Source organism: Manis javanica, chromosome 15 (assembly GCF_040802235.1).
Source record: "Manis javanica isolate MJ-LG chromosome 15, MJ_LKY, whole genome shotgun sequence".
In the NCBI taxonomy this organism is placed as follows: domain Eukaryota; kingdom Metazoa; phylum Chordata; class Mammalia; order Pholidota; family Manidae; genus Manis; species Manis javanica.
Genome location: NC_133170.1, coordinates 33,369,203 through 33,396,680, shown reverse-complemented (window position 1 = coordinate 33,396,680; position 27,478 = coordinate 33,369,203). Strand labels below are relative to the sequence as shown.

The following is a 27,478-nucleotide window of genomic DNA, read 5'->3' as shown; positions in this document are numbered from 1 at the left end:
CTTCCAGGGCACAGTATGTGGGCATGAGCTGCCCTTGTGCAGCATGTAGTTGGCACAACCATTTGCTGAAAGCCTGCCAATACTGCTTTGCAAGGTGTGACCTAGAGTCAGGAAAATTCAAATCACTGGCTTGCTTCTCATGCTAAAAGACTAGAGATGTTATTAAACTGATTTAGTTTCACTGCCAAGTGTGAACAGGGTGAGGGTTGGGGGATAAGGACTATGAACAGAACTGGGAAGGGCAAGTAAGGGACATGAGAGCACTAGCGCAGTCTCTAGCACCCTGAGCTCAGCAGAATTTGCAAAGCTTAAGGGTACCCACGCTTTCTTAGGACATGGAGCTCTACTATGGAAAGTATGCACCTTCACACAGCCCTCTCCCAGCTGGATGGTATCACAGGCTGTTGCTACGGGAGGACTTGGTCCTCCAGAGAAGAGGCATTTTTCTGGCATCAAGTGTGTCGCTGAGACGTTAAATGATACATGGCAGGCCCGCCCTTATCTGCAAAAAGACATCCCAAGATCCCCCAGGGATGCCTGAACTTACACAGTACTGGATCCCATATGTACTGTTTTTTGCCAGTACATATGTACCTGTGCTGAGGTTTTATTTACAAATTAGGCACAGTAAGAGAACAATAATGATAAAATGGAGCGATTACAACTAGACTGATAAGCTTTGCAAAGGGCTCTCAGAATATCGCTGCGCTTGCTCCCCCTGTGCGGAGGTGGGGCCACAGCCTGGCCACATGGCCTCCTGCTTGTGAGGGAACCTGTGGTACCAAGTGATAGGCCGCCTACAGGCTCGCTGGAAATATGGTCATCACCTCAAATCCTTTGAAAGACAAGTTTGTGTAAAAAGATGCAAGAAGTTAAGAGGAAGTGGAAAAAATGTTCTTACCTTTAATTTCTATGAAACACTTCAAAATAATTTTAAAAATTCCATGGGTATGGCATTTGTCCACATGTCATGCCCTTAGGGAAAAAGGCAAGAAGCCGGCAAGACTTTTATGTTATTACAGGGAATTAGCACAAAGGCTGAGGAAATTGATTTCCTCAGGAAGATAATGGTAGCTGTGCTTCAAAGTACCATGTCTCTGGGTTCACTGGTAATTCCCCCAGAACACACCTATGTCATGGTTGCATCTGATATAAAACATGGGCAAACAGGTGAGGAGTTACCAAAGATGACTCTGGGAAGTGACTGCCTGAGCCAGATGGCCAACAACTGCTTTCCAGCGAGAGTGCTTCCTAGAGGGTGGTGGTGGCAGCAAGTCCCTGAGGCACACTGCAGACACTGACTTCCATGGGCCCGGGACTGTTACCACTTTAATACACAGGACAGAGTGGCGTCCTTTAGTTCTAGTACGTTTCTCTAGAAACCCTCACTGGCTTTTTGCCAAGTGATCACAAATCACTACATTCAGTAGAGCAGGTAAGGTTCTGGAGGACCTAACAAAGACTCTTCCTCAAAGTTCAAAGAATGGGGATAACCAGGGTGACCTTAATTCTGCATTTGAGTTCCATAATCAAGTTGGTTACTCTTGAATCTTTCCTTAACCTGACACTTAGATGTTATAAGTCAGGAGGCAGGAAGGAATGGCCTCCTACCAGCCCTTGCCAAAAACGGGGGGGCTAAAAAGTAGTAGCAAAAACTAGGAGCTGCTGTCCGAAGCAGCCCCTGCTGGCATGCGCCATCCACAACCACAGGCAGAGTGCAAGGACTGAGAAGAGGGCCCTGGCCCGGCTGATGACTCAGGACTGATGCCCCATGTAGAGAAGCCGATGGAAGACACCACCTGTCACCATTTCCCAGCACAGTGCACCAGATGGCTCTGGGTGAATGTTCAACAGAGGGCACAGCGAGGCAGCATCCAATGGCAATGTGCCACCTGGGTGGGACACACCTGAGGACCTAGTTACAGACCCTTTAGTGGCTCAGAAATGAACCTGGTTCCTGTTCATGCTAAATGTGTCCTGCCAGTGCAGTGGAGGATAGTTTAAAAGTGTGAACACTAGAAGGAAAGAATTTTATTCTAAAAGGGAAAATCACAGTGACTCACCACGATGCTCTGATGCCGTGCAAACACTAGTGCAGCAAAAGAACACAGAATGCCCTGATGCACACCTCAGAGCCTGTGGGGAGAAAGGGTTCGCCACATGGATCTCATGCACCCTCATCTCCAGTGGTACTAATCAAGGTATGCCAAAACCCTTAAAAATATCGCTTAAAAGTGGGACACCAGAACTCAGAACACAAAGCTACAGTGCACAATAAAGCTCAACAGACAAAGACTTCAGACCCTTTCTTGGCCAACTTTTAAACAGTATGTTGCATCTGGGAGATTTAATTTCAAGAAATAAATTTTTAAAAGCACATTCAAAATATCATTTTGATGATAAGGATAGACAAAGTAATTTTTTTACAAATTTCAGGATCTAAAAAGTAATTTATGTTTCTAAGGTAAATCTGGGGTGACCTATACCAAGCATGCTGTGTCCTACATCATGATACTATGACCCTCAGGCAGGAAAAGACACAGTCCCACCCACTTAAGGACAGGCTCAGTGAGGGGAAAGGAAATCGTGCTGGTTCTCCAGCACATACAGGTCAGGGTGCTTAGGGTTTGGCTGTGAAGGGTTTAGGAAGCAAGCCTGCAATCGCAGATCTGAAAGCCACACTGGATTTCAAGGGCAGCCTCAAGAATTCAAACTGTTTTCCCACTTTTTGTTGCAGTAATATTTAGGAGACTTTCTGTATTTAATCAGTTATGATTCAACTCTTCTGGAAGCCCAAGTGTGAAAATCCTTACCACATGGCAAAAGACCACAGAGGAGATGGCTGACCAGCAAGACGGGCCAGATGTGGGACAGCTGCAGCAGGCCTGGCAGGCACTGGGGCCCCCAGCCGCGCCGCAGCCCACGGGCAGGCCGCACCCGGAGGCCCGGCAGGGGCCCCAGGGGTCCTCTACGCCGCCTGCTTCTGAACGACACAGACCTCTAGCCGGACCAGCTGATTGCCCTCGCACTCCCTGGCAGGGGACTCTGGGTCTCTCTTATTTTGTAGTGATTTTCTAAAGAGGACTAAAGGCAGCATCTTTACAAGGGAGGCTGCGAGGCGCATGGGGGACTTGCCGGTGCACAGCAGGCGCTCTCCCGGATGCTGGGAGGCACGGGGGTTGGGGAGGAACGGGGCGGTACCTGAGGCAGCTGGGGCACAGCGGTGGGCACCCTCGTGCTACAGGCCTGAGAAGGTGAGGAGGACAAGAGAGTCAAAACAGCATGTTCATCGGGAAGATGAAAGACTCCAAGGGCGAAACACGTCAGTAGCTAAAGAGCCCACAGCTAAACCCTCCTGCCTGGGACTTTGTATCCCGGATTCTCCCAAATTAACCCTCTCCCCACAAAGCTGTGGATCTCAACATGAAGAACGCCCCCAAGAGACATTTGGCAGCGCTGGGAGATTGTCTCGGTCATCACAACCGAGGGAGAGGCCGCCGCTGGCACTTGGTAGGGGCCATGGGCGCTGCCACACACCATGCAGAGCACAGACAGCCCCCACCCCGCCCAGGAGCGTCAAGAAGTCAGACGCCGAGGCGGAGAAACCCTATTTTGGGAGGGATACTTTACTCTCAAGATTCTGAATCTAGCGTAAGCCCAGGCCCTCGGAACTTAGAACCAGACAAATGTGAACACCCCCCACCTCAACGCTCTAACGTGTGGGCCAAACCCACTGCCTTGGCGAGCAGCAGCAGCCCATTACCCAGGGCTCCACCAATGTCCAGATGCAGGCAGTTCAAATTCAGTCCATCCAGCTGACACCTCCTGTCCTTTCTGTCTTCTTCCTCTTTGGAAAACCCTGCTACTTCTTCCTCAGAGCCAGCGCTACCCCAACAGCCACTGCCAGGAGGGCGAGCGCAGCGGCCCCCCCAAGCAGCAGTATGGCCCTGCCCTCGGACAGGGCGACGGCCCGCCCCTCTCCGGCAGGGTGCTCCCCCGCAGCGGGCTCACTCGCGGCTCTCAGCCCCACCACCGAGGTCTCGTCGCCACCGAGCTCCGGGAGCCCAGGCGGAGCAGGGCCGGCTTCCTCAGCTGCCATCACTTCCAGGTTGGGTTCCTTCGCCTCCAGCAAGGCTGTGGCAGGGGCGCGCAGAAGCAAGGGCGCAGGGCCTCTGGGGAGCGGCTCCTGCAGCTGCCCCGCTGGGGAGACCCCGGGCACTGCGGCCACCTCTTCCACGCCCTCTGGGACTTCCTCTTTCTCCACGTGCACGATGTCAGAATTGGACGAGTTGTTCTCGCTCTTTTCTCCAGCCCCGTTGCTATCTAAGCTTTTGACCTCTTCCGGATCCATTGCGATCTGCTGCCAGGACTCGGGACCTAGGGACACTGGTAGGCTTTCTGTGTGCCAGCTCTGGCTGGCTGACAGCGAAACTGGCAAGCTCTCCGACTGCCACGAAGTGGTCACGGTTGGGGACTCTGGAGGGCTGACTTGTCCAGAGTTGTCACTGGGCAGGATATAAATGTCATTGCTGTCTTCTGCAGCAACTCCAGGGTACTCTTCTTCCTCTGCCTCAAGATTAAAGACAGTGCCCTAGAAAAGGAGGAGGAGAGTCAACACAAAGAATGGTAAATATATTTAAAATAAATGCAAATCTGGACAAAAAAATTCCCAAACTGAAGTTCCAGGATAAAGTACACTGTTTAAGCCACCCTTTGTAGTTTCTGGATTGAATGCATTTACTTGTAGACCAATGCAGAGGAAGAATTTTTAACAAAACAGTCCTCTGACCAGTTTCCTTGAAGCTACAAAAAATAAAAAAGTTAATTTATATTCAATTCAATTTATATATAGTCAATGAAATAATGAAGGTAAAACAGCAGAGAAAACAAAGGCAAGAAGAACCTTGCTCCCAGGGAATCCATCCCTTGGCAGGTGGAGCTGTACCCTGGCTTCCCTTGGCGGAGCTGGAGGGGGCAGCGAGATGGCTGGCAGCCTCAGCATGACTGCAGAACAGGTCGGAGTCCCTGGGAAAAGCAGGGTGGAAGACTCCATAATGGCAAAAGCACAGAAGAATAAAAGGGGAACAGCAAGTAGCCTGGTTTCCTTAGTGCACGGTGGCCACAAAGAACATGAAGTTCAGCTAGGGCGGGACAGAGAGTTAAGAAATACAGACAGTCCAGTAGGAAACGACTGGGCCACCAAACAGCAGTGCCACTTCAGACACCCCGACAGCAGCGGCAGGTGAGGGACGTGACAAATGCAGTGCTCCTGCTTATTTCCTTAGCCGGAGTCTACATAAAAGCCATGTAAGGAGAGAGGAGTGGTCTTCAAATCACATTTCACAGTTTAATTTAACAGGGCCTATCAGATGCTGTGTTATGTGCCAGTGTTATAAGAACGATGAGGCCCAGTTTTTGTTCTTAAAAAAATTCACTGTCTAGATGTGAAGATGACACAGGAATAAATAACCTCAAAACGATACAGTGAGCTTTAAGAAAGCTGTATGCATGGGGGGCTAGGGGAACCCAAAGGTTAAGATATGACCAGAAGGCAGGAAGAGAAGCAGGAGAGTGTTGTGACATCACAGAAATCTATAGGAAGTTGTACAATGTCTGAATGACACTGAGAAATGCTGTGGAAAGCCTGAACAGGACATGTAAAGCAAATTAATTCCCACTTAGGTGATTATAGCCACTATTTATATTAAGTAGGGTAATTTTACCTTTCAATCACGACCAAGAACTTTCTATTTACATGAAGGTTCTACTATAAATCAGTAAATAGTCCCTCCATCAGCTACACCAAGAGAAGGAACCAGGAACACACCTGAACAACCACACTATCGTATGGTCTACATTCTGTCTCAGTTCAACCCCTGCTTCAATTTCCTTAAGAGGGCATGGGAGGCATCAGAGAGAGCTTATGAATGTATATGAGCAGAGGCAAAACAGAACAATAATTAAAAATACAGTATTTATAGTAAGAAAGAACTGGTTTGAATTCCAGTTCCACCACATACCAGCTGTGTGAATGTAAGCACCTTGCTTAGCCTCTTAAACTTCAAATTCTTCATAAATAAAAAGGGGAAGACTGGCTTGATAAGGCTGTTACAAAACTTAGATGCACTATTTGTGGTGCTCAGCATGGTGCTTTACACAGTGACCAATCAATTATGCTATTTTTCCGTTGTTTCTGTTGTCATTTTTATTGTTTTTGGTGGCAGGATGGCAGGACAAAGGGCTACTGGCATCTAGACAGAAAAATTTTTAAATAAAAGCAATTTGAAACAAAACCCTTCCTTGGGTAGAGAAATTAACAAAATTTTCCCTCCTCCATCATCTCTTCTAAAAAACAAATATCAAAAGCTGGAAGTAAAATATTTCTTTAGAAATTATATTATACATTGAACCAATATAGGGGTCGTTCTATGGGGCAGGATCACATGAGAGTGCATATTACAGCACCTCTTCAGCACAGAGGTCAGGGCGCCCTTCTGCCCATGTCATCGGCAGTTCTGACTCCCCCAGAACTTAACTACTATTTGCCTACTTTTGACTGGAAGCGCTGACAACATGAATGAACAGTCAGTTTAACACATACTGTAACAGTAAAATAATGTAAAATGCACATGGGGCTCTGCTGCTTCCTAGGACTTGAGATCAGTGGGTATTCAATAATCTCAGCAATCACTTTGAAATACTTTGAGTCAGGTGAAGATAATCTCCTGGGTTTTTTTGCATGTGTCTATAAAACAGGACAGAGCATGTGGGCGCACCATGAGAGATTGGTGTTTGTTCTTTTCTTAAATCTTTTCTTCCTTTCTTTTTAGTATTGAGATTTACATTCATAAAATTCACATAACCTAACATGGTGAACGATTCAGTGGTTTTTAGTCTATTCACAATGCGCTAAATATAATACTACTACGATTCAATTCCTAAACATGACCATCATCTCAACAAGAAACCCGTTGGTGGTCACTCGCAAGTCTCCACTGCACACACTGGCCACTGTGAATCTACTTTCTGCCTCTGCCTTTGCTTCTTCTGGGGAAGTTCCTATAAAGGGAACCACACAGTATGTGGCTGTTTGCTTCTTTCACTTCACATCATGTTTCCAGGGCTCATCCACGCTGCAGCCTGTGTCAGTGATTCCTTCTCTATGTTGGCTTATAAAATTCACCATATGGATGCACTGATTTTATCAGTTGGTCAACATTTGTTTCTACCTCTTGGTGACTGAACAGCACCAGCACTACTACAAATACCATGTACAGGGTTTGGTTTGACTACCTATTTTCAATTCTTTTGATTACATACATAGGCCTGGGGTTTGCTAGGTCACATAATTCTATGTTTGTTTACTGAGAAATTGCCAAACTATTTTCCAAGGCAGCCGCACCATTTTATATTTCTCACAGTAATGCACAAGGTTTCCAATTTCTCCACATCTTTTTCAATGCTTCTTTTTTTATAGCCATTCCAAGGAGATGTGAAGTGCACCACATTTGGTTTTGATTTGCACCTCCCTGGTAACTAATGATGATGAACATTTTTTTCATGCATTTACTGGCCATTTATGTATCTTCTTTGAAACAATGTTTATTCAAAGCTTTTAAATTGGGTTGTCTTTTTATTGTTGAGCTGTCATTTTATTCTTAAACAAGACTGCTACATAGTTGGCTATTAAAATAATCGACTGTTTGGTAGTAAGGGTAATTAGGTTCAGCCTAGAGGGAACAGAAGAGTATAGCACCAAGGTAACTAACGGTCTACCTAGTTAATACTTCCATTTTTTATTTTTAAAAAGATCTCTGCCATTAGTGCCTTTCTGCATGTGGATTCCTTTCCCAAGGTTGCAAAAGCCACACAACCAAAAGAGACTTCTAGGGTTAATTGTTAGGGATTTCATTTCCTTTAAACTCTCATTATATTTTAGTATAATGGCAACAACATACAAGACTCCCTGGCTCTGGGGCTACCATCAGTAATGAGTGGGATCAGAACCCATTCACAAGCGAATGCAGCCCTACAACAGCAGAGGCCACTGGTCACGGAGGAGAAGCCCTGTTCTACAGAAGACTAGGAACTCCCGCTACCACTTCATAGTCTGTCCTACCCCATATGTAGTGATTTTTCAGTTTAGTTAGTGTCTATCTCATTATCTTCCTATCCCTCTGTTTAATCACTAAGTACTAAATATATCTCAAAATATTTACTCTTAAATGTATCTTACTATATCTAAATATATTTACCCCCTTTGCTCAACATTTTCTACTGTTACTGTAATATAAGCAATCACTATAATTCACTACAAATAATGCAGAAGGCTCCTGACTGTCTCCTTGACACTGCAATCCCGTCTGGAGATAAACAGCACCTTTCACCAATAAGCTAAGCCAAACACCCAGGAATCATAGTGGATTTATCCCATTCCTGAAGTAGCTGCTTCTTATTGCTAGAAATTTTGCTATTTAGAAGCTAATGATTTAAAAAAAAAAAAGGTCATCTCCAAGATATTGTACTTAACCCTAAAGAATCCACTCCAAAACTACTAGATCTAATATCTGAATTCAGCAAAGTGGCAGGATACAAAATTAATACACAGAAATCTGTTACATTCCTAAACACTAACTATGAACTAGCAGAAAGAGAACTCAGGAAAACAATTCCATTCACAACTGCATCAAAAAGAATAAAATACCTAGGAATAAACCTAACCAAGGAAGTGAAAGACCTATACTCTGAAAACTACAAGACACTCATGAAAGAAATTAAAGAAGATACCAATAAATGGAAACACATCCTGTGCTCATGGATAAGAAGAATTAATATTGTCAAAATGGCCACCCTGGAGGGGGCGGAGCCAGGATGGCAGCGTGAGTAGAGCAGTGGAAATCTCCCCAAAACACATAGATCTATGAAAATATAACAAAGAAAACTCTTCCTAATATAGACACCAGAGGACACAGGACAACATCCAGACCACATCCACACCTGCAAGAACACAACGCCTTGCGAAGGGGGTAAGATACAAGACTCAGCTGGGCGGGACCCGAGCGCCCCTCCCCCAGGCTCCGGTGGGTGGAAAGAAACCAGAGCGGTTTTTTTTTCTTGGCGAGTGCTTTTTGGAAGCCTTAAAGGGACAGGGACCCCGATGCTAGGGAGGCAGGGCACCAGGACCAGTGAGTGGGTGCCTGGGACCAGCGCCTGAGGACAAAGAATATCGTGCATTTTCCCCCCCCTTTTTTCTTTTTTTGGCGAGTGCTTTTTGGAAGCCTTAAAGGGATGGGGACCCGGATGCCAGGGAGGCAGGGCGGCGGGAATGGTTGGTGGGTGCCTGAAACCGGCACCTGAGGACGTAGAAAATCGCGCGTTTTTCCCCCTTTTTTTTTTTCTTTTTGGCTAGTGCTTTTTGGAAGCCTTAAAGGATGGGGACCCGGATGCCAGGGAGGCAGGGCGGCAGGACTGGTTGGCAGGTGCCTGAAAACAGCACCTGAGGACGTAGAAAATCGCGTGTTTTTCCCCTATTTTTTTTTTCTTTTTGGCGAGTGCTTTCTGGAAGCCTTAAAGGGACAGGGACCCCAATACCAGCGAAACAGGGCAGCAAGACTGGTGAACGGGTGCCTGAGACCGGCGCCTGGGGACAAAGAAAATCGCGCGTTTTTCCCAATACTAGGGAGGCAGGGCAGTGGGACCGGTGGGTGGGGGCCTGGGGCCAGTGCCTGAGGAAAAAGAAAATTGCGCGTTTTTCCCCTTCTTTTTTTTGGCGAGTGCTTTTTGGAAGCCTTGGAGGGACGGGGACCCCAATACCAGGGAGGCAGGGCAGCAAGAACAGTAGGCGGGGGTGCCTGGGACTCGCGCCTGAGAACAAAATCACGCATTTCTCCCTTATTTTTTTTCTTTTTGGCGAGTGCTTTTTGGAGGCCTTAGGGGGACAGGGACCCCAGTGCCAGGGAGGCAGGGCGGCAGGGCTGGTGAGCGGGTGCCTGGGACTGGCGCCTAGGAAAAACAATATCGCGCGTTTTTCACATTTTTTTTTTTTTTTTTTGGCGGGTGCTTTTTGGAAGCCTTGAAGGGACAGGGACACCGGTGCTAGGGAGGCAGGGCAGCAGGACCGGTGAGTGGGTGCCTGGAACCGGCGCCTAAGGACAAAGAAAATGACACGCTTTTTCCTTTTTTTTTTTTTCTTTTTCCTCTTTCATTGTTGCTGTTGTTGTTCTAGTTTGGAGACTGCTTCTTGGAAGTCTTAAAGGGGCAGGACAGGACACGTAGACCAGAGGCAGGGAATCTGGGGATCTCTGGGCACTCTAACCCCCTGGGCAACAGGGAACACAGAGGCCCCTTACGGAGATAAATAGCCGCCCAGCCACTACACCTCCAACGGGGCTACACCATTTTGGAGGAGCAGCCCCAGCCAGGACACGCCCACAGCAAAAGCGGAGATAAACTCCATGGCAAACGCGCAAGTAGCAGAAGCCCTGCCTGCGCACAGCTGACAACCATAAGCCATTATGGGTCGCTATTCTCCCAGGAAAGGAAGGCCACAGACCAACAAGAAGGGAAGCTCTGCCAGCGGTCACTCGTACCAGCTCTGCAAACTATCTCTATCAACATGAAAAGGCAAAACTACAGGCAGACAAAGATAACAGAGAAGACACCTGAGAAGGAGACAGACCTAACCAGTCCTCCTGAAAAAGAATTCAAAATAAAAATCATGAACATGCTGACAGAGATGCAGAGAAAAATGCAAGAGCAATGGGATGAAGTCCGGAGGGAGATCACAGATGTCAGGAAGGAGATCACAGAAGTGAAACAATCCCTGGAAGGATTTATAAGCAGAATGGATAAGATGCAAGAGGCCATTGAAGGAAAAGAAACCAGAGAACAGGAACATATAGAAGCTGACATACAGAGAGATAAAAGGATCTCCAGGAATGAAACAAGACTAAGAGAACTATGTGAGCAATCAAAAAGGAATAATATTCATATTATAAGGGAAACAGAAGAAGAAGAAAGAGGAAAACAGATAGAAAGTCTATTTAAAGAAATAATTGCTGAAAACTTCCCCAAACTGGGGGAGGAAATAATCGAACAGACCAGGGAATTACACAGAACCCCCAACAGAAAGGATCCAAGGAGGACAACACCAAGACACATAATAATTAAAATGGCAACGATCAAGGACAAGGAAAGAGTTTTAAAGGCAGCTAGAGAGAAAAAGGTCACCTATAAAGGAAAACCCATCAGGCTAACATCAGACCTCTCGACAGAAACCCTACAGGCCAGAAGAGAATGGCATGACATACTTAATGCAATGAAACAGAAGGGCCTTAAACCAAGGATAATGTATTCAGCACGACTATCATTTAAATATGATGACGGGATTAAACAATTCCCAGACAATCAAAAGCTGAGGGACTTTATTTCCCACAAACCACCTCTACAGGGCATCCTACAGGGACTGCTCAAGATGGGAGCACTCCTAAAAAGAGCACAGAACAAAACACACAACATATGAAGAATGGAGGAGGAGGAATAAGAAGGGAGAGAAGAAAAGAATCTCCAGACAGTGTATATAACAGCTCAATAAGTGAGCTAGGTTAGGCAGTAAGATACTAAAGAAGCTAACCTTGAACCTTTGGTGACCACGAATCTAAAGCCTGGAATGGCAATAAGTACATATCTCTCAACAGTCACCCTAAATGTAAATGGACTTCATGCACCAATCAAAAGACATAGAGTAATAGAATGAATAAAAAAGCAAGACCCATATATATGCTGCTTACAAGAAACTCACCTTAAACCCAAAGACAAGCACAGACTAAAAGTCAAGGGATGGAAAAACAAAGTATAGACAAACAACAGTGAGAAGAAAGCAGGGGTTGCAGTACTAATATCAGACAAAATGGACTTCAAAACAAAGAAAGTAACAAGAGATAAAGAAGGACACTACATAATGATAAAGGGTTCAGTCCAAGAAGAGGATATAACCATTCGAAATATATATGCACTCAATACAGGAGCACCAACATATGTTAAAAAAATACTAACAGATATAAAGAGGGAAATAGACTGCAATGCATTCATTTTAGAGACATCAACACAACACTCACGCCAAAGGATCCACCGGGAAGAAATTAAGTAAGGACACACAGGCACTGAACAACACACTAGAACAGATGGACCTAATAGACATCTATAGAACTCTACATCCAAAAGCAACAGGATATACATTCTTCTCAAGTGCATATGGAACATTGTCAAGAATAGAACACATACTACTAGCTCACAAAAAGAGCCTCAGTAAATTCCAAAATATTGAAATTCTACCAACCAATTTTTCAGACCACAAAGGTATAAAAGTAGAAATAAATTCTACAAAGAAAACAAAAAGGCTCACAAACACATAGAGGCTTAACAACATGCTACTAAAAATCAATGGATCAATGAACAAATCAAAATAGAGATAAAGGAATATATAGAAACAAATGACAACAACAACACAAAGCCCCAACTTCTGTGGGACACAGCAAAAGCAGTCTTAAGAGGAAAGTATATAGCCATCCAGGCACACTTGAAGAAGGAAGAACAATCCCAAATGAATAGTCTAACATCACAATTATCGAAACTGGAAAAAGAAGAACAAATGATGCCTAAAGTCAGCAGAAGGAGGGACATAATAAAGATCAGAGAAGAAATAAACAAAATTGAGAAGAATAAAACAGTAGCAAAAATCAATGAAACAAAGAGCTGGTTCTTTGAGAAAATAAACAAAATAGATAAGCCTCTAGCCAAACTTCTTAAGAGAAAAAGAGAATCAACACAAATCAACAGAATCAGAAATGAGAATGGAAAAATCACAACAGACACCACAGAAATACAAAGAATTATTAAAGACTACTATGAAAACCTATATGCCAACAAGCTGGAAAACCTAGAAGAAATGGACAACTTCCTAGAAAAATACAACCTCCCAAGACTGACCAAGGAAGAAACACAGAAGTTAAACAAACCAATTACAAGCAAAGAAATTGAAACGGTAATCAAAAAACTACCCAAGAACAAAACCACGGAGCCGGACGGATTTACCTCGGAATTTTATCAGACGCACAGAGAAGACATAATACCCATTCTCCTTAAAGTGTTCCAAAAAATAGAAGAAGAGGGAATACTCCCAAACTCATTCTATGAAGCCATCATCACCCTAATACCAAAACAAGGCAAAGACCCCACCAAAAAAGAAAATTACAGACCAATACCCCTCATGAATGTAGATGCAAAAATACTCAATGAAATATTAGCAAACAGAATTCAACAGTATATCAAAAGGATCATACACCATGACCAAGAAGGATTCATCCCAGGGATGCAAGTATGGTACAACATTCGAAAATCCATCAACATCATCCACCACATCAACAAAAAAGAAAGACAAAAACCACATGATCATCTCCATAGATGCTGAAAAAGCATTTGACAAAATTCAACATCCATTCATGATAAAAACTCTCAGCAAAATGGGAATAGAGAGCAAGTACCTCAACATAATAAAGGCCATATATGATAAACCCACAGCCAGCATTACACTGAACAGCGAGAAGCTGAAAGCATTTCCTCTGAGATCGGGAACCAGACAGGGATACCCACTCTCCCCACTGCTATTTAACATAGTACTGGAGGTCCTAGCCACTGCAATTAGACAAAACAAAGAAATACAAGGAATCCAGATTGGTAATGAAGAAGTTAAACTGTCACTATTTGCAGATGATATGATACTGTACATAAAAAACCCTAAAGACTCCACTCCAAACTAGTAGAACTGATATCGGAATACAGCAAAGTTGCAGGATACAAAATTAACAGACAGAAATCTGTCGCTTTCCTATACACTAACAATGAACCAATAGAAAGAGAAATCAGGAAAACAATTCCATTCACCATTGCATCAAAAAGAATAAAATACCTAGGAATAAACCTAACCAAAGAAGTGAAAGACTTATACTTTGAAAACTACAAGTCACTCTTAAGAGAAATTAAAGGGGACACTAATAAATGGAAACTCATTCCCTGCTCATGGCTAGGAAGAATTAATATCGTCAAAATGGCCATCCTGCCCAAAGCAATATACAGATTTGATGCAATCCCTCTCAAATTACCAAAAACATTCTTGAATGAATTGGAACAAATAATTCAAAAATTTATATGGAAACACCAAAGACCCCGAATAGCCAAAGCAATCCTGAAAAAGAAGAATAAAATAGGGGGGATCTCACTCCCCAACTTCAAGCTCTACTACAAAGCCATAGCAATCAAGACAATCTGGTACTGGCACAAGAACAGAGCCACAGACCAGTGGAACAGATTAGAGACTCCAGACATTAACCCAAACATATATGGTCAATTAATATTTGATAAAGGAGCCATGGACATACAATGGCAAAATGACAGTCTCTTCAACGGATGGTGCTGGCAAAACTGGACAGCTACATGTAGGAGAATGAAACTGGACCATTGTCTAACCCCATATACAAAGGTAAACTCAAAATGGATCAAAGACCTGAATGTAAGTCATGAAACCATTAACTGTTGGAAAAAAACATAGGCAAAAACCTCTTAGACATAAACATGAGTGACCTCCTCTTGAATATATCTCCCCGGGCAAGGAAAACAACAGCAAAAATGAGCAAGTGGGACTACATTAAGGTGAAAAGCTTCTGTACACTGAAAGACACCATCAATAGAACAAAAAGGAACCCTACAGTATGGGAGAATATATTTGAAAATAACACATCCGATAAAGGCTTGACGTCCAGAATATATAAAGAGCTCACACGCCTCAACAAACAAAAAACAAATAACCCAATTAAAAAATGGGCAGAGGAACTGAACAGACAGTTCTCTAAAAAAGAAATACAGATGGCCAACAGACACATGAAAAGATGCTCCACATCGCTAATTATCAGAGAAATGCAAATTAAAACTACAATGAGGTATCACCTCACACCAGTAAGGATAGCTGCCATCCAAAAGACAAACAACAACAAATGTTGGCGAGGCTGTGGAGAAAGGGGAACCCTCCCTACACTGCTGGTGGGAATGTAAATTAGTTCAACCATTGTGGAAAGCAGTATGGAGGTTCATCAAAATGCTCAAAACAGACCTACCATTTGACCCAGGAATTCCACTCCTAGGAATTTACCCTAAGAATGCAGCAATCAAGTTTGAGAAAGACAGATGCACTCCTATGTTTATCGCAGCACTATTTACAATAGCCAAGAATTGGAAGCAACCTAAATGTCCATCGGTAGATGAATGGATAAAGAAGATGTGGTACATATACACAATGGAATACTACTCAGCCATAAGAAGTCGAAAAATCCAACTATTTGCAGCAACATGGATGGAGCTGGAGAGTATGATGCTCAGTGAAATAAGCCAAGCAGAGAAAGAGAAATACCAAATGATTTCACTCATCTGAGGAGTATAAGAACAAAGGAAAAACTGAAGGAACAAAACAGCAGCGGAATTACAGAACCCAAAAATGGACTAACAGGTACCAAAGGGAAAGGAACTGGGGAGGATGGGTGGGCAGGGAGGGATAAGGGGGGGGGAGAAGAAGGGGGGTATTAAGATTAGCATGCACGGCAGGGAGGGAGAAAGGGGAGGGTGGGCTGCACAACACAGAGAGGACAAGTAGTGACTCTACAACATTTTACTAAGCTGATGGACAGTAACCGTAATGTGGTTGTTAGGGGGGACCTGATATAGGGGAGAGCATAGTAAACATAGTATTCTTCATCTAAGTGTAGATTAAAGATTAAAAAAAAAAGAAAGAAAGAAAAGTGGGATTACTCCTTGATAGGATAAAACTATTGGGAAATCAAAGATCAACGCATGCTTTAAACATCCTTAACGTTGATCACTTAAAGGGTGTCAGATGATCAGCTATGGAGGTACTCTTTTCTGATAATATTCCTTTCTCTTAATAAAAAAAAAAGCAGTTCCTGTGTGCTGACCTCCAATGAGTTCTACACAGTGGTATAGAGGGCATGTCAAAGTGTGGGCAAAGGGTCTGTTTGTTTCTATGCAGAAGATCAAGGCCTAGCTTGGCTACCCAGAAAATGAACTAAGATATGATATGAGGAGGGGCTTCCAGCAGCAGCACTCTCTGGAAGACTTGTGCTGGGGGACGATCATCAAAAAGCCTCCACAGGGATCCGGATGATGCTGTGGTTGTGGCTGCATCCACACCACCGTTTTCTGGACTTGCCATTGGAATGAGGAGGGAGATGTCTAGACTGGCATGTGCATACAGTGAGACAACAAATTTGACCAGATCTGTACTGTTGGAACTCAACCAGGAGTTGGGAGGGGTGCAAGTTGTAGCACTCCAAAATCTTATGACTATAGACTATCTACAGTTAAAAGAACATATGGGATGTGAACAGATCCCAGAAATGGGTTGCTTTAATTTCTCTGATTTCTCTCAGACTGTTCAAGTACACTTGGACAATATGCATCATATCACAGACAAATTTTCACAAATGCCTAGGGTACCTAACTGGGTTTCTTGGCTTCACTGGAGATGCCTGGTAATTATAGATTTGCTTAGTTTATGTCACCATATTCCTATTATGTTAATATGTGTGTGCAAGTCAGTTAGTAGTTTAAAACCTATACATGCTTAAGGTACTCTACAAGATATGTCAAAGAAATAATCAATCTTCCCATGTTTTCTTCCATATGCTACCTCTATAGCTTTTCTTCTTCCTTCCTAATTACAACCCTTAAATAGAATTTGTGCCTCATATCGAATTTACCGAGCATCATAATTCCTCCAGGTGGTAAAGATACCTCGAGGCAAGTGCTGGGCATAGAAGCCACAGGGCATAAATCTGCAAAGAAGTAAAAAGCTAACCTTTGCAAACAATATGGCTTCTCTCTCACTTACCAACTTTACATTTCCCTGTATGGCCCCGGAAGATGACTGGTTAGCCAGAGACGGGTAAGATTCCTCAAGGGAGGAACAACCTAAGACAGGCACAGTCGCAGGGGGGCCATCAGGTGAGAAATTGGGGATCAACAGTTGAGGCTCAGAACCTCACCCCCCCCCCCTGTTTTAAGAGAAATCTCCTGCATCTGTGGATGTTTTGCTGCCCTTGTCTATCTTGGATTAATACTTAGTCCATAGGCACACACCTGATCATCTACATTTACCCTCTTACAGCACTAAACTATGTTTTCTACCTTTATCTTGCTTCTACCTACCACTTCAGCATTTTATTAAAAATAAAAATAATAATAATAATAGGAGAAATGTGGGATCAACATATAAATCAAGTACAAAAATCAAATGAATATTCATATTTGACCTGATGGTTTATAGGTCATATTGCATGATCAAAACCGAAAGTTTCTGTGATGAATGCCCTTGTACTGTTCACCATGTAAGAATTTATTCACTCTGTAAGAATTCGTTCACCATGTAAGAACTTGTTCGTTATGCTTCAGAAGATTGGAGACTGATGAGAATTAGGCTTGAGATGGATTAATGATTGTACATTGAGCATTGACCCCCCTATACTGAATTTTATTGTTGTTAACAACCATTTGATCAATAAATATGAGAGATGCCCTCTCAAAAAAAAAAAAAAAAAAAAAGTTTAAATCATATGTTACTGGCTCTGTGAAGCCTTCTTTAATTCCCTCCCTTACATCACAGAACTTACCCCTCGAACCAGTAAAGAAAAAAAGTAGCATAATGCTTATTATGTGCCAGTCACGTCACCAAGCATTTTATTTGCATTCTTTTGTAATCCTGATGACAGTCCTATGGAGCAGTAAGCAAGCCAATCAGGCACCTGAGAGAAGTGCTTTCCTTCTCCAAATATCAGCCGGGACTTCGCAGCCCAGGCTGGCTGATTGCCAAGCCCATGTCCCTAACCAGCTTGTCATGTCACTTCTCTGATGCTGTGCCACCTATGCTGTAATTATCTATGTCATTAAGGTATAACTTACCTCCAATAAAATTTAGCATTTTTAGTGGCACTTCTTCAGCTTTTGTCAAATGCATACAATGTGTGTAACCACCACTACAATCAGGGTACAAAATAGTCTCATCACCCTCAAAAGTCCCCCCAGTGACCCTTTGTAGTCAGCACTAATCCCCACTCTGAGCACCTAAAACCATTGTTGTGATTTCCATCCTTATAGTTTTGCTTTATAATGTCATAAATAAAACCATAAAGTATGTAGCTTTTTGAGACTGGCTTTTCTCACTTAGCATAATGCACCTGAGATCCAGCCATATTGTTAAATGTTGGGTACTTTTTTTTATTGCTGAATAGTATTTCATTGTGTGTATGAACTGTATTTGTTTATCCATTCCCCAGTAGAGGGGCATCTGGGTTGGTTCCAGTTTGGGGAGATTATTAATAAAGCCACTATAAATATTTAAATGCAGGTAATTGTGTGAACATAGGTTTTTATTTCACTTGGATAAGTACCTAGCGATGGGATTGGTGCTTACGTGGCAAGTGTTTGCTCATCAGAAACTGCAAACTGTTTTTCAGCATGCCTTTGCCATATTTTTAGCCCTACAGTACAAGCTTCCAGGGAGCAGGAATCGCATCTAAGGCAGATGATGATGATGGTGGAGCTGATGGTAGTGGTGAAAACCAACAAAATCCTATGCTTTTAATGATGATATGTACTGCAATATTCAGCTTTGCATCCTCAGCAGCTGGCATTGTCCTGGCACACAATAGAACCAAATAAATTCTTGATTATCTCCTCAAAAAAAAAAATAAATAAATAAAAAATAAAAATAATAATAATAATAAAGGGAGAAATGTGGGATCCACATATAAATCAAGTATAAAAATCAAATGAATATTCATATTTGACCTGATTGTTTATAGTTCATAATGCGTGATCAAAACTGAAAGTTTCTGTGATGAATGCCCTTGTACTGTTCACCATGTAAGAATTTATTCACTATGTAAGAATTCATTCACCATGTAAGAACTTGTTCATTATGCTTCAGAAGATTGGAGACTGACGAGAATTAGGCTTGAGATGGATTAATGATTGTGCATTGAGCATTGAACCCCCTACACAGAATTTTATTGTTGTTAACAACCATTTGATCAATAAATATGAGAGATACCCTCTCAAAAAAAAAAAATGGCCCCCCTGCCTAAAGCAATCTACAGATTCAATGCAATCTCTACCAAAATGCCAAAGCATTCTTCAATGAACTGGAACAAATAGTTCTAAACTTCACATGGAACCACAAAAGACCCTGAATAGCCAAAGCAATCCTAAGGAGGAAGAATAAAGCTGGGGGAACTATGCTCTCTGACTTCAGGCTCTACTACAAAGCCATGGTAATCAAGACAATTTGGTACTGGAACAAGAACAGACCCACAGACCAATGGAACAGACTAGAGAGCCCAGACATAAATCCAAGTATATATGGTCAATTAATATACAATAAAGGAGCCATGGAAATACAATGGGGAAATGATAGCCTCTTCAACAGCTGGTGTTGGCAAAACTAGACAGCTACATGTAAGAGAATGAAACTGGATTACTGTCCAACCCCATACACAAAAGTAAACTCAAAATGGGTCAAAGACCTGAATGTAAGTCATGAAACCATAAAACTCTTAAAAGAAAACATAGGCAAAAATCTCCTTAATACAAACATGAGCAACTTTTTCCTCAATGCCTCTCCTTGAGCAAGGGAAAGAAAGCAAAAATGAACAAATGGGACTACATCAATCTAAAAAGCTTCTGTACAGGAAAGGACATCATCAGCAGAACAAAAAGGCATCCTACAGTATGGGAGAATATATTTGTAAATGACATATCCGACAAGGGGTTAACATCCGAAATATATAAAGAACTCACACGCCTCAACACCCAAAAAGCAAATAACCTGATTAAAAAATGGGCGCAGGATATGAAGAGTCAGTTTTCCAAAGAAGAAATTCAGATGTCCAACAGGCACATGAAAAGATGCTCCACATCACTAATTATCAGGGAAATGCAAATTAAAACCACAATGAGGTATCACCTCACACCAGTTAGGATGGCCAGCATAGAAAAGACAAGGAACAACAAATGCTGGCAAGGATGCAGAGAAAGGGGAACCCTCCTACTCTGCTGGTGAGAATGTAAACTAGTTCAACCATTGTGAAAAGCAGTACGGAGGTTCCTCAAAAAAACTAAAAATAGAAACACCATTTGCCCCAGGAATTCCACTCCTAGGAATTTACCCAAAGAAAACAACTTCTCAGATTCAAAAAGACATATGCACCCCTATGTTTATCAGAGCACTATTTATAATAGCCAAGAAATGGAAGCAACCTAAATGTCCATCAGTAGATGAATGGATAAAGAAGAGGTGGTACATATACACAATGGAATATTATTCAGCCATAAGAAACAAACAAATCCTACCACTTGAAACAACATGGATGGAGCTGAGCTGGAGGACATTATGCTCAGTGAAATAAGCCAGGCGGAGAAAGACAAATGCCAAATGAGTTCACTCATATGTGGAGTATAACAATGAAGCAAAACTGAAGGAACAAAATAGCAGCAGACTCACAGATTCCAAGAAGTGACTAGCGGTTACCAAAGGGGAGGGGTGGGGGAAAGCGGGTGGGGAGGGAGGGAGAAGGGGATTGTGGGGTATCATGATTGGTGCACATGGTGTGTGTGGGGTCACGGGGAAGACGGTGTAGCTCAGACAAGACAAATAGGAACTCTGTGGCACCTTACTACACTGATGGACAGTGACGGCAATGGGGTATGGGGGGAACTCATAATAATAAGGGTGAATGTGTAACCACATTGTTTTTCTTGTGAAACCTTCATAAGAGGTATCGATGATATCTTAATAAAAAAAAAATGTCATCTCTGATCCTATAGATGCTCAGAGTTTAAATGCTTGAATTTAAAAACCTCATGAAGGAGACAAAAGATAGGCTCTCCAGAAAGAGGAAGGAAACTTATTTGAGATAGATACATGGAAGCTTTGTAGAAGAGAGAGCATCAGAGCTGGACCTTACCTTAAAGAATGAGTCAGAACCGCAGACCAAAGAGGTAACAAAGACCACTTTATATGCAGGCAAGTACCAGCTCTCCAGTACCTGGAAGCACCAGACGAGGAGTGAAGAAAGATGCAGATGGAGCAGGGCAGCTCAGGCACACCATCAGTGCATGGGAAGCAAGATACCAGAGTCCACGTGGACGTAACACAAGGGGACACCACTACCTCATAGAAGGTGAGTGTTTTCTGCATTTCGTTGGGTGTGACATAGATCTTGGTTCAACTGAAAAGTGAATCCAACTCCCCCTCACCCCCCCAATATGGCAACTTTCAGACATCATCAGTAACTCAGAGCAGAAGACAGGAAACTCAGCCAGTATCTTACCATTAGATAAAGGCTTCATTTTGAATTTTTAAAAATAGAGTAGTGTTGCATTTGAAACCTATTTCTAACTACGTAAGTCCAGTCAAAAAGCATAGGGGCAAAATTATACAATATTTAGAAGAATATATTATCTCTTTCAAAACATTAAATGTTTTCCTAGAAACCAAAAGGCTGCAGTACAGTGAATGGTAGAGAAGGTAAGGCCCATCCTTCCTCTATTCCTAGAGCCATTACTTATCCCAAATTTGTGTTAGGCACCCCACACAGAAAGGTGTGGTTGCTCGCTGTCCCGTACAAGTGCTGTTCTAAATTTCTAGGGCCTGTTTTCTTACTCATGTAGCTACTGGTGTTTAAATCTAGGGAGCAGAAGATACTTTGCAAATACAACAAAAGGTATGAGAGTTCTCCCTTAAAACTGTGAGTTCATACAAAGCAGCATGCCATTTCAGGGGAAATCTCAGACTCCCTGAAACATGCATGGATTCCAGTTTAATACTCCTTATCTGGCTCCCTCAGGGTCTAGACCACACAAAGTATGATCATACATTTTGTACCATGCTTCTCACTAATTTTTCCACAAGTATTAGTCATCTCCCCAACTAAATTATAAATACCTCAAGGGAAGAATATGCTTTTGACTTCTTTGTTACCTCCCTTGTAATGCCTAACACATGCTTAGCAAACAGTGATGCTCAATAAATGCTTGATAAGAAAACTAGCCCCATCTTTGGGTACCGACGAAGCTCTGAACATAGTTATTTTGATTTTCTCAGGCACATGATAGACAGGTACAGCGCTTGTTCCCTCTATTTCCACTCATGTGGACTGCACCTCGGTTACTGCCCAAGGTCACCAGTGCTACTGCTGAAGACAGAATTCAAACCACCCAGAACTCCCTGCTCCTCAATTCTGCCCTTCTGAATCCTTCTCATTACTGCTAAACTCTTAAAGATTTATCTGTTCCATTTGCTATAAAATATGTAATAAATGATGTATACCCAAGTTCCTAGAGATTAAGGATATGCTTTTAAGACATCTTTCTTGTATTGGTTCCTTTCTTAGTCCCACTCGTTATGGGATTCCATACATATATTAAAAGAATTATATTAATTATATATATATAATATGTAATTATAGTAATACAATAATTAACTTTAGTTTGGGGGACCTCAGACAAGCTGGTCCAGTTATTGAACATGGGTCTGTCCCACTAAGGGATAGCTGTTCTTTCTCTTTCTGCATCCCTGCTTGCCTTGGACTCACCAACACAAAGCCAGAACACTTCTAATGCACAGCACAGCAAATGCACAGTCTTCTGGCCCAGACACACAGGCATCTTAACTTGGAGAAGAAAGACACTCAGGGGGATCACCGGAAGATGGCAGCATGAGTAGTTCAGAGGAAATCTCCTCCCCAAAACATATATATTTATGAAAATACAATAAATACAACTATTCCTAAAAGAGACACCAGTGGATACAGTAAAACAGCCAGGATACATCTACATCTGTGAGAACTCAGCATCACACAAAGGGGGTAAGATACAAGAAGCGGCCAGGCAGGACCCGAATGCTCCCCCACCCCAAAACCCAGCGGGAAGAAAGGAGTCAGAATGGGGAGGGACTGAAAGCCCAGGACTGCTAAACAACCAGGTCTAGAAATCCACACCCGGAACGCAGACACAAGGTGCACGGGGTGCTGGATATTAGAGAAACGGAAAAGCAAAACCTGTGAGCAGGTCCCTGCAACCGGTGCCAAACTGAGACAAAAGAAAAGTGAGTGCTTTCTGTGAGTCTTAAAGAGACAGGGACCCCACAGCTGGACGAAGTTGTCGCGGCACACATAGCCAGCAGCTGGGAATCTCAGGGAAACTTAGGCGCCCTAAACCCCGGGGAGGCAGTGCAGCTCTGAAGCCCCCCATGGCACTAAGCAGCCTTCCAGTCATTCCTCCAACTAGCGCGGACCCCGACACACCGGGCCAGTAGCGGGAGAGTGGCAGCGCGCATTGGGGGTGGAGGTGCCAGAAGGGACCAAGAGCAGATCCGTGAGCCAACAGCACCAGAGGAGACCAGAAGAGGCTCATGCGAGCCCGCAGTGGCACAACCGAACAGCCCGGGCACGGGTCGCACGCACCGGTGGCAAGGGAGCCAGAGGAGCCCGGTAGATGCCTGCGCACACCTGCAGTTGAGCCAGATGAGCAGGCATGCTCCCAGCAGCTGACCGGAATCCCAGCGCAAGGCACAGCCGCCTGGGCCAGACCCAAAGGCCGCTGGTGGCACAGAGCTGCCCGGCAGGGTGGCCACTAGCACAGAGGAGCGCACCTGGCGTGCCTGCCATTCCCCGCAGGGCTCCGCGCTGCTCTGACGGACACCCCGCCCACAGCAGCTTAGGGGACTAACCTGGTGGCTGCTACAGGAGAGCGGGTAACCCTCACAGGCAGCGGAGAAGGGCAGGGCATCCAGCAAGCAGGAAAGGACTTTCTTCTCCCAGCTGACACACCTGCAACCTGCCTACAGCCACCGCTATCACCACGAAAAGGCAAAAAAATTTGGTCCAGTCCAAGATACTTCAAACAACACCTGAGAAAGGATCTGCAAAGGCAGATCTAACCAGTCTCCCTGAAAAAGAATTCAAAATAAAAATCATAAACATGCCGACAGAGCTGCAGAGAAATATGCAAGAGCTAAGGGATGAAGTCCAGAGTGAGATTACAGATGTCTGGAGGGAGATTACAGAAGTGAAACAAACTCTGGAAGGATTTATAAGCAGAATGGATAAGATGCAAGAGGCCATTGATGGAACAGAAACCAGGAACAGGAACGCATAGAAGCTGATGCAGAGAGAGATAAAAGGATCTCCAGGAATGAAACAATATTAAGAGAACTGTGTGACCAATCCAAAAGGAACAATATCCACATTATAGGGGTACCAGAGGAAGAAGAGAGAGAAAAAGGGATAGAAAGTGTCTTTGAAGAAATAATTACAGGGAGGGCTGCAGAACACAGAAGACAAGTAGTGATTTTCCAGCATCTTACTACACACATGGACAGTGACTGTGAAGGGGTATGTGGGGGGGACTTGGTGAAGGGGGGAACCTAGTAAACATAATGTTCTTTCTGTAATTGTTGATTAATGATACCAAAATAAAAAATAAAGAAATAATTGCTGAGAACTTCCCCAAAATAGGGGAGGAAATAGTTGCTCAGACTACGGAGGCACACAGAACTCACAAGAGATGGGATCCAAAGAGGACAACACCAAGACACATAATAATTAAAATGGCAAAGACCAAGGACACGGACAGAGTATTAAAGGCAGCCAGAGAGAGAAAAAAGGTCACCTACAAAGGAAAACCCATCAAGCTATCATCACACTTCTCAACAGAAACCTTACAGGCCAGAAGAGAATGGCATGATAGATTTAATGCAATGAAACAGAAGGGCCTTGAACCAAGCATACTGTATGCAGCACGATTATCATTTAAATATGAAGGAGGGATTAAACAATTCCCAGACAAGCAAAAGTTGAGAGAATTTGCCTCCCACAAACCACCTCTACAGGGTATCTTAGAGGGACTGCTCTAGATGGGAGCACTCCTAAGAAGAGCACAGAACAAAACACCCAACATATGAAGAATGGAGGAGGAGGAAAAAGAAGGGAAAGAAATAATCATCAGACTATGTTTATAACAGCTCAATAAGCAAGTGAGGTCAGACAGTAAGGTAGTAAACAAGCTAACCTTGAACCTTTGGTAACCACAAATCGGAAGCCTGCTATGGCAATACGTACATATCTTTCAATAATCACCCTAAATGAAAATGGACTGAATGCACCAATCAAAAGACACAGAGTAGCAGAATGGATAAAAAAGCAAGACCCATCTACATGCTGCTTACAAGAGACTCACCTCAAACCCAAACCTCAAACAAATAAAAAGACATGCACAGATTAAAAGTCAAGGGATGGAGAAAGATATTTCATGCAAACAACAGAGAGAAAAAAGCAGGTGTTGCAATACTAGTGTCAGACAAAATAGACTTCAAAATAAAGAAAGTAACAAGAGATAAAGAAGGACATTACATAAAGATAAAGGGCTTAGTCCAACAAGAGGATATAACCATTATAAACATATATGCACCCAATACAGGAGCACCAATATATGTGAAACAAATACTAACAGAATTAAAGGAGGAAACAGAATGCAATGCATTCATTTTGAGAGACTTTAACACACCACTCACTCCAAAGGATAGATCCACCAGACAGAAAATAAGTAAGGACACAGAAGCACTGAACAACACACTAGAACAGATGGACCTAAAAGACATCTATAGAGCTCTACATCCAAAAGCAACAGAATACACATTCTTCTCAAGTGCACATGGAACATTCTCCAGAATAGACCACATACTAGGCCACAAAAAGAACACCAGTAAATTCCAAAAGATTGAAATCCTACCAACCAACTTTACAGACCACAAAGGTATAAAACTAGAAATAAATCATACAAAGAAAGTAAAAAGGCTCACAAACACATGGAGACTTAACAATATGCTCCTAAATAATCAATGGATCAATGACCAAATTAAAATAGAGATCAAGCAATATATGGAAACAAATTACAACAACAACACAAAGCCCCAACTTCTGTGGGATGCAGCAAAACCAGTCTTAAGAGGAAAGTATATAGCAATCCAGGCATACTTAAAGAAGGAAGAACAATCCCAAATGAATAGTCTAAAGTCACAATTACTGAAATTGGAAAAAGAAGAACAAATGAGGCCTAAGGTCAGCAGATGGAGGGACATAATAAAGATCAGAGAAGAAATAAATAAAATTGAGAAGAATAAAACAATAGAAAAAATCAATGAAACCAAGAGCTGGTTCTTCGAGAAAATAAACAAAATAGATGAGCCTCTAGCCAGACTTATTAAGAGAAAAAGAGAGTCAACACACATCAACAGAAGCAGAAATGAGCAAGGAAAAATCACAATGGACCCCACAGAAATACAAAGAATTATTAGAGAATACTATGAAAACCTATATGCTAACAAGCTGGAAAACCTAGGAGAAATGGACAACTTCCTAGAAAAATACAACCTTCCAAAACTGACCCAGAAAGAAACAGAAAATCTAAACAGACCAATTACCAGCAACGAAACTGAATTGGAAATCAAAAAACTACCCAAGAACAAAACCCCCGGGTCAGATGGATTTACCTCAGAATTTTATCAGACATACAGAGAAGACATAACAGCCATTCTCCTTAAAGTTTTCCAAAAAGTAGAAGAGGAGGGAATACTTCCAAACTCATTCTATGAAGCCAGCATCACCCTAATACCAAAACCAGGCAAAGACCCCACCAAAAAAGAAAACTACAGACCAATATTCCTGATGAACATAGATGCAAAAATACTCAACAAAATATTAAAAACCGAATTCAAAAATACATCATGACCAAGCGGGATTCATCCCAGGGATGCAAGGATGGTACAACATTCAAAAATCCATCAACATCATCCACCACATCAACAAAAAGAGGGACAAAAACCACATGATCATCTCCATAGATGCTGAAAAACCATTCAGCAAAATTTAACATCCATTCATGAGAAAAACTCTCAACAAAATGGGCATAGAGGGCAAGTACCTCAACATAATAAAGGCCATATATGATAAACCCACAGCTAACACCATACTGAACAGTGAGAAGCTGAAAGTTTTTCCTCTGAGATGGGGAACAAGAGAGGGATGCTCACTCTCATACCTGCTATTCACCATAGTACTGGAGGTCCTAGCCACGGAAAACAAAGGAATACAAGGAATCCAGATTGGTAAAGAAGAAGTCAAACTGTCACTATTCGCAGATGACATGATATTGTACATAAAAAACCCTAAAGACTCCACTCCAAAACTACTAGAAATAATACCGGAATTCAGCAAAGTTGCAGTTTCCAAAATTAACACACAGAAATCTGTAGCTTTCCTATACACTAACAATGAACTAATAGAAAGACAAATCAGGAAAA

The 27,478-nt window shown here is 42.8% G+C and overlaps 1 protein-coding gene across 3 annotated transcripts in view; it reads right to left on the bottom strand.

The window, feature by feature from the left end:
• Nucleotides 1-2,011: 2,011 nt before the first annotated feature.
• Nucleotides 2,012-27,478, bottom strand: part of BCL2L13 (BCL2 like 13) — a 116,203-nt gene continuing 90,736 nt past the window's right edge. For 2 of the 3 annotated variants that reach the window (XM_037014879.2, XM_073223202.1), the window contains one exon: nt 2,012-4,591. In XM_037014879.2, coding sequence (XP_036870774.1) covers nt 3,863-4,591 — 729 coding nt within the window. In that variant the 3' untranslated portion in view covers nt 2,012-3,862. The remainder of the gene's footprint in view (nt 4,592-27,478) is intronic. The other variant, XM_037014880.2, reaches the window with a different exon arrangement.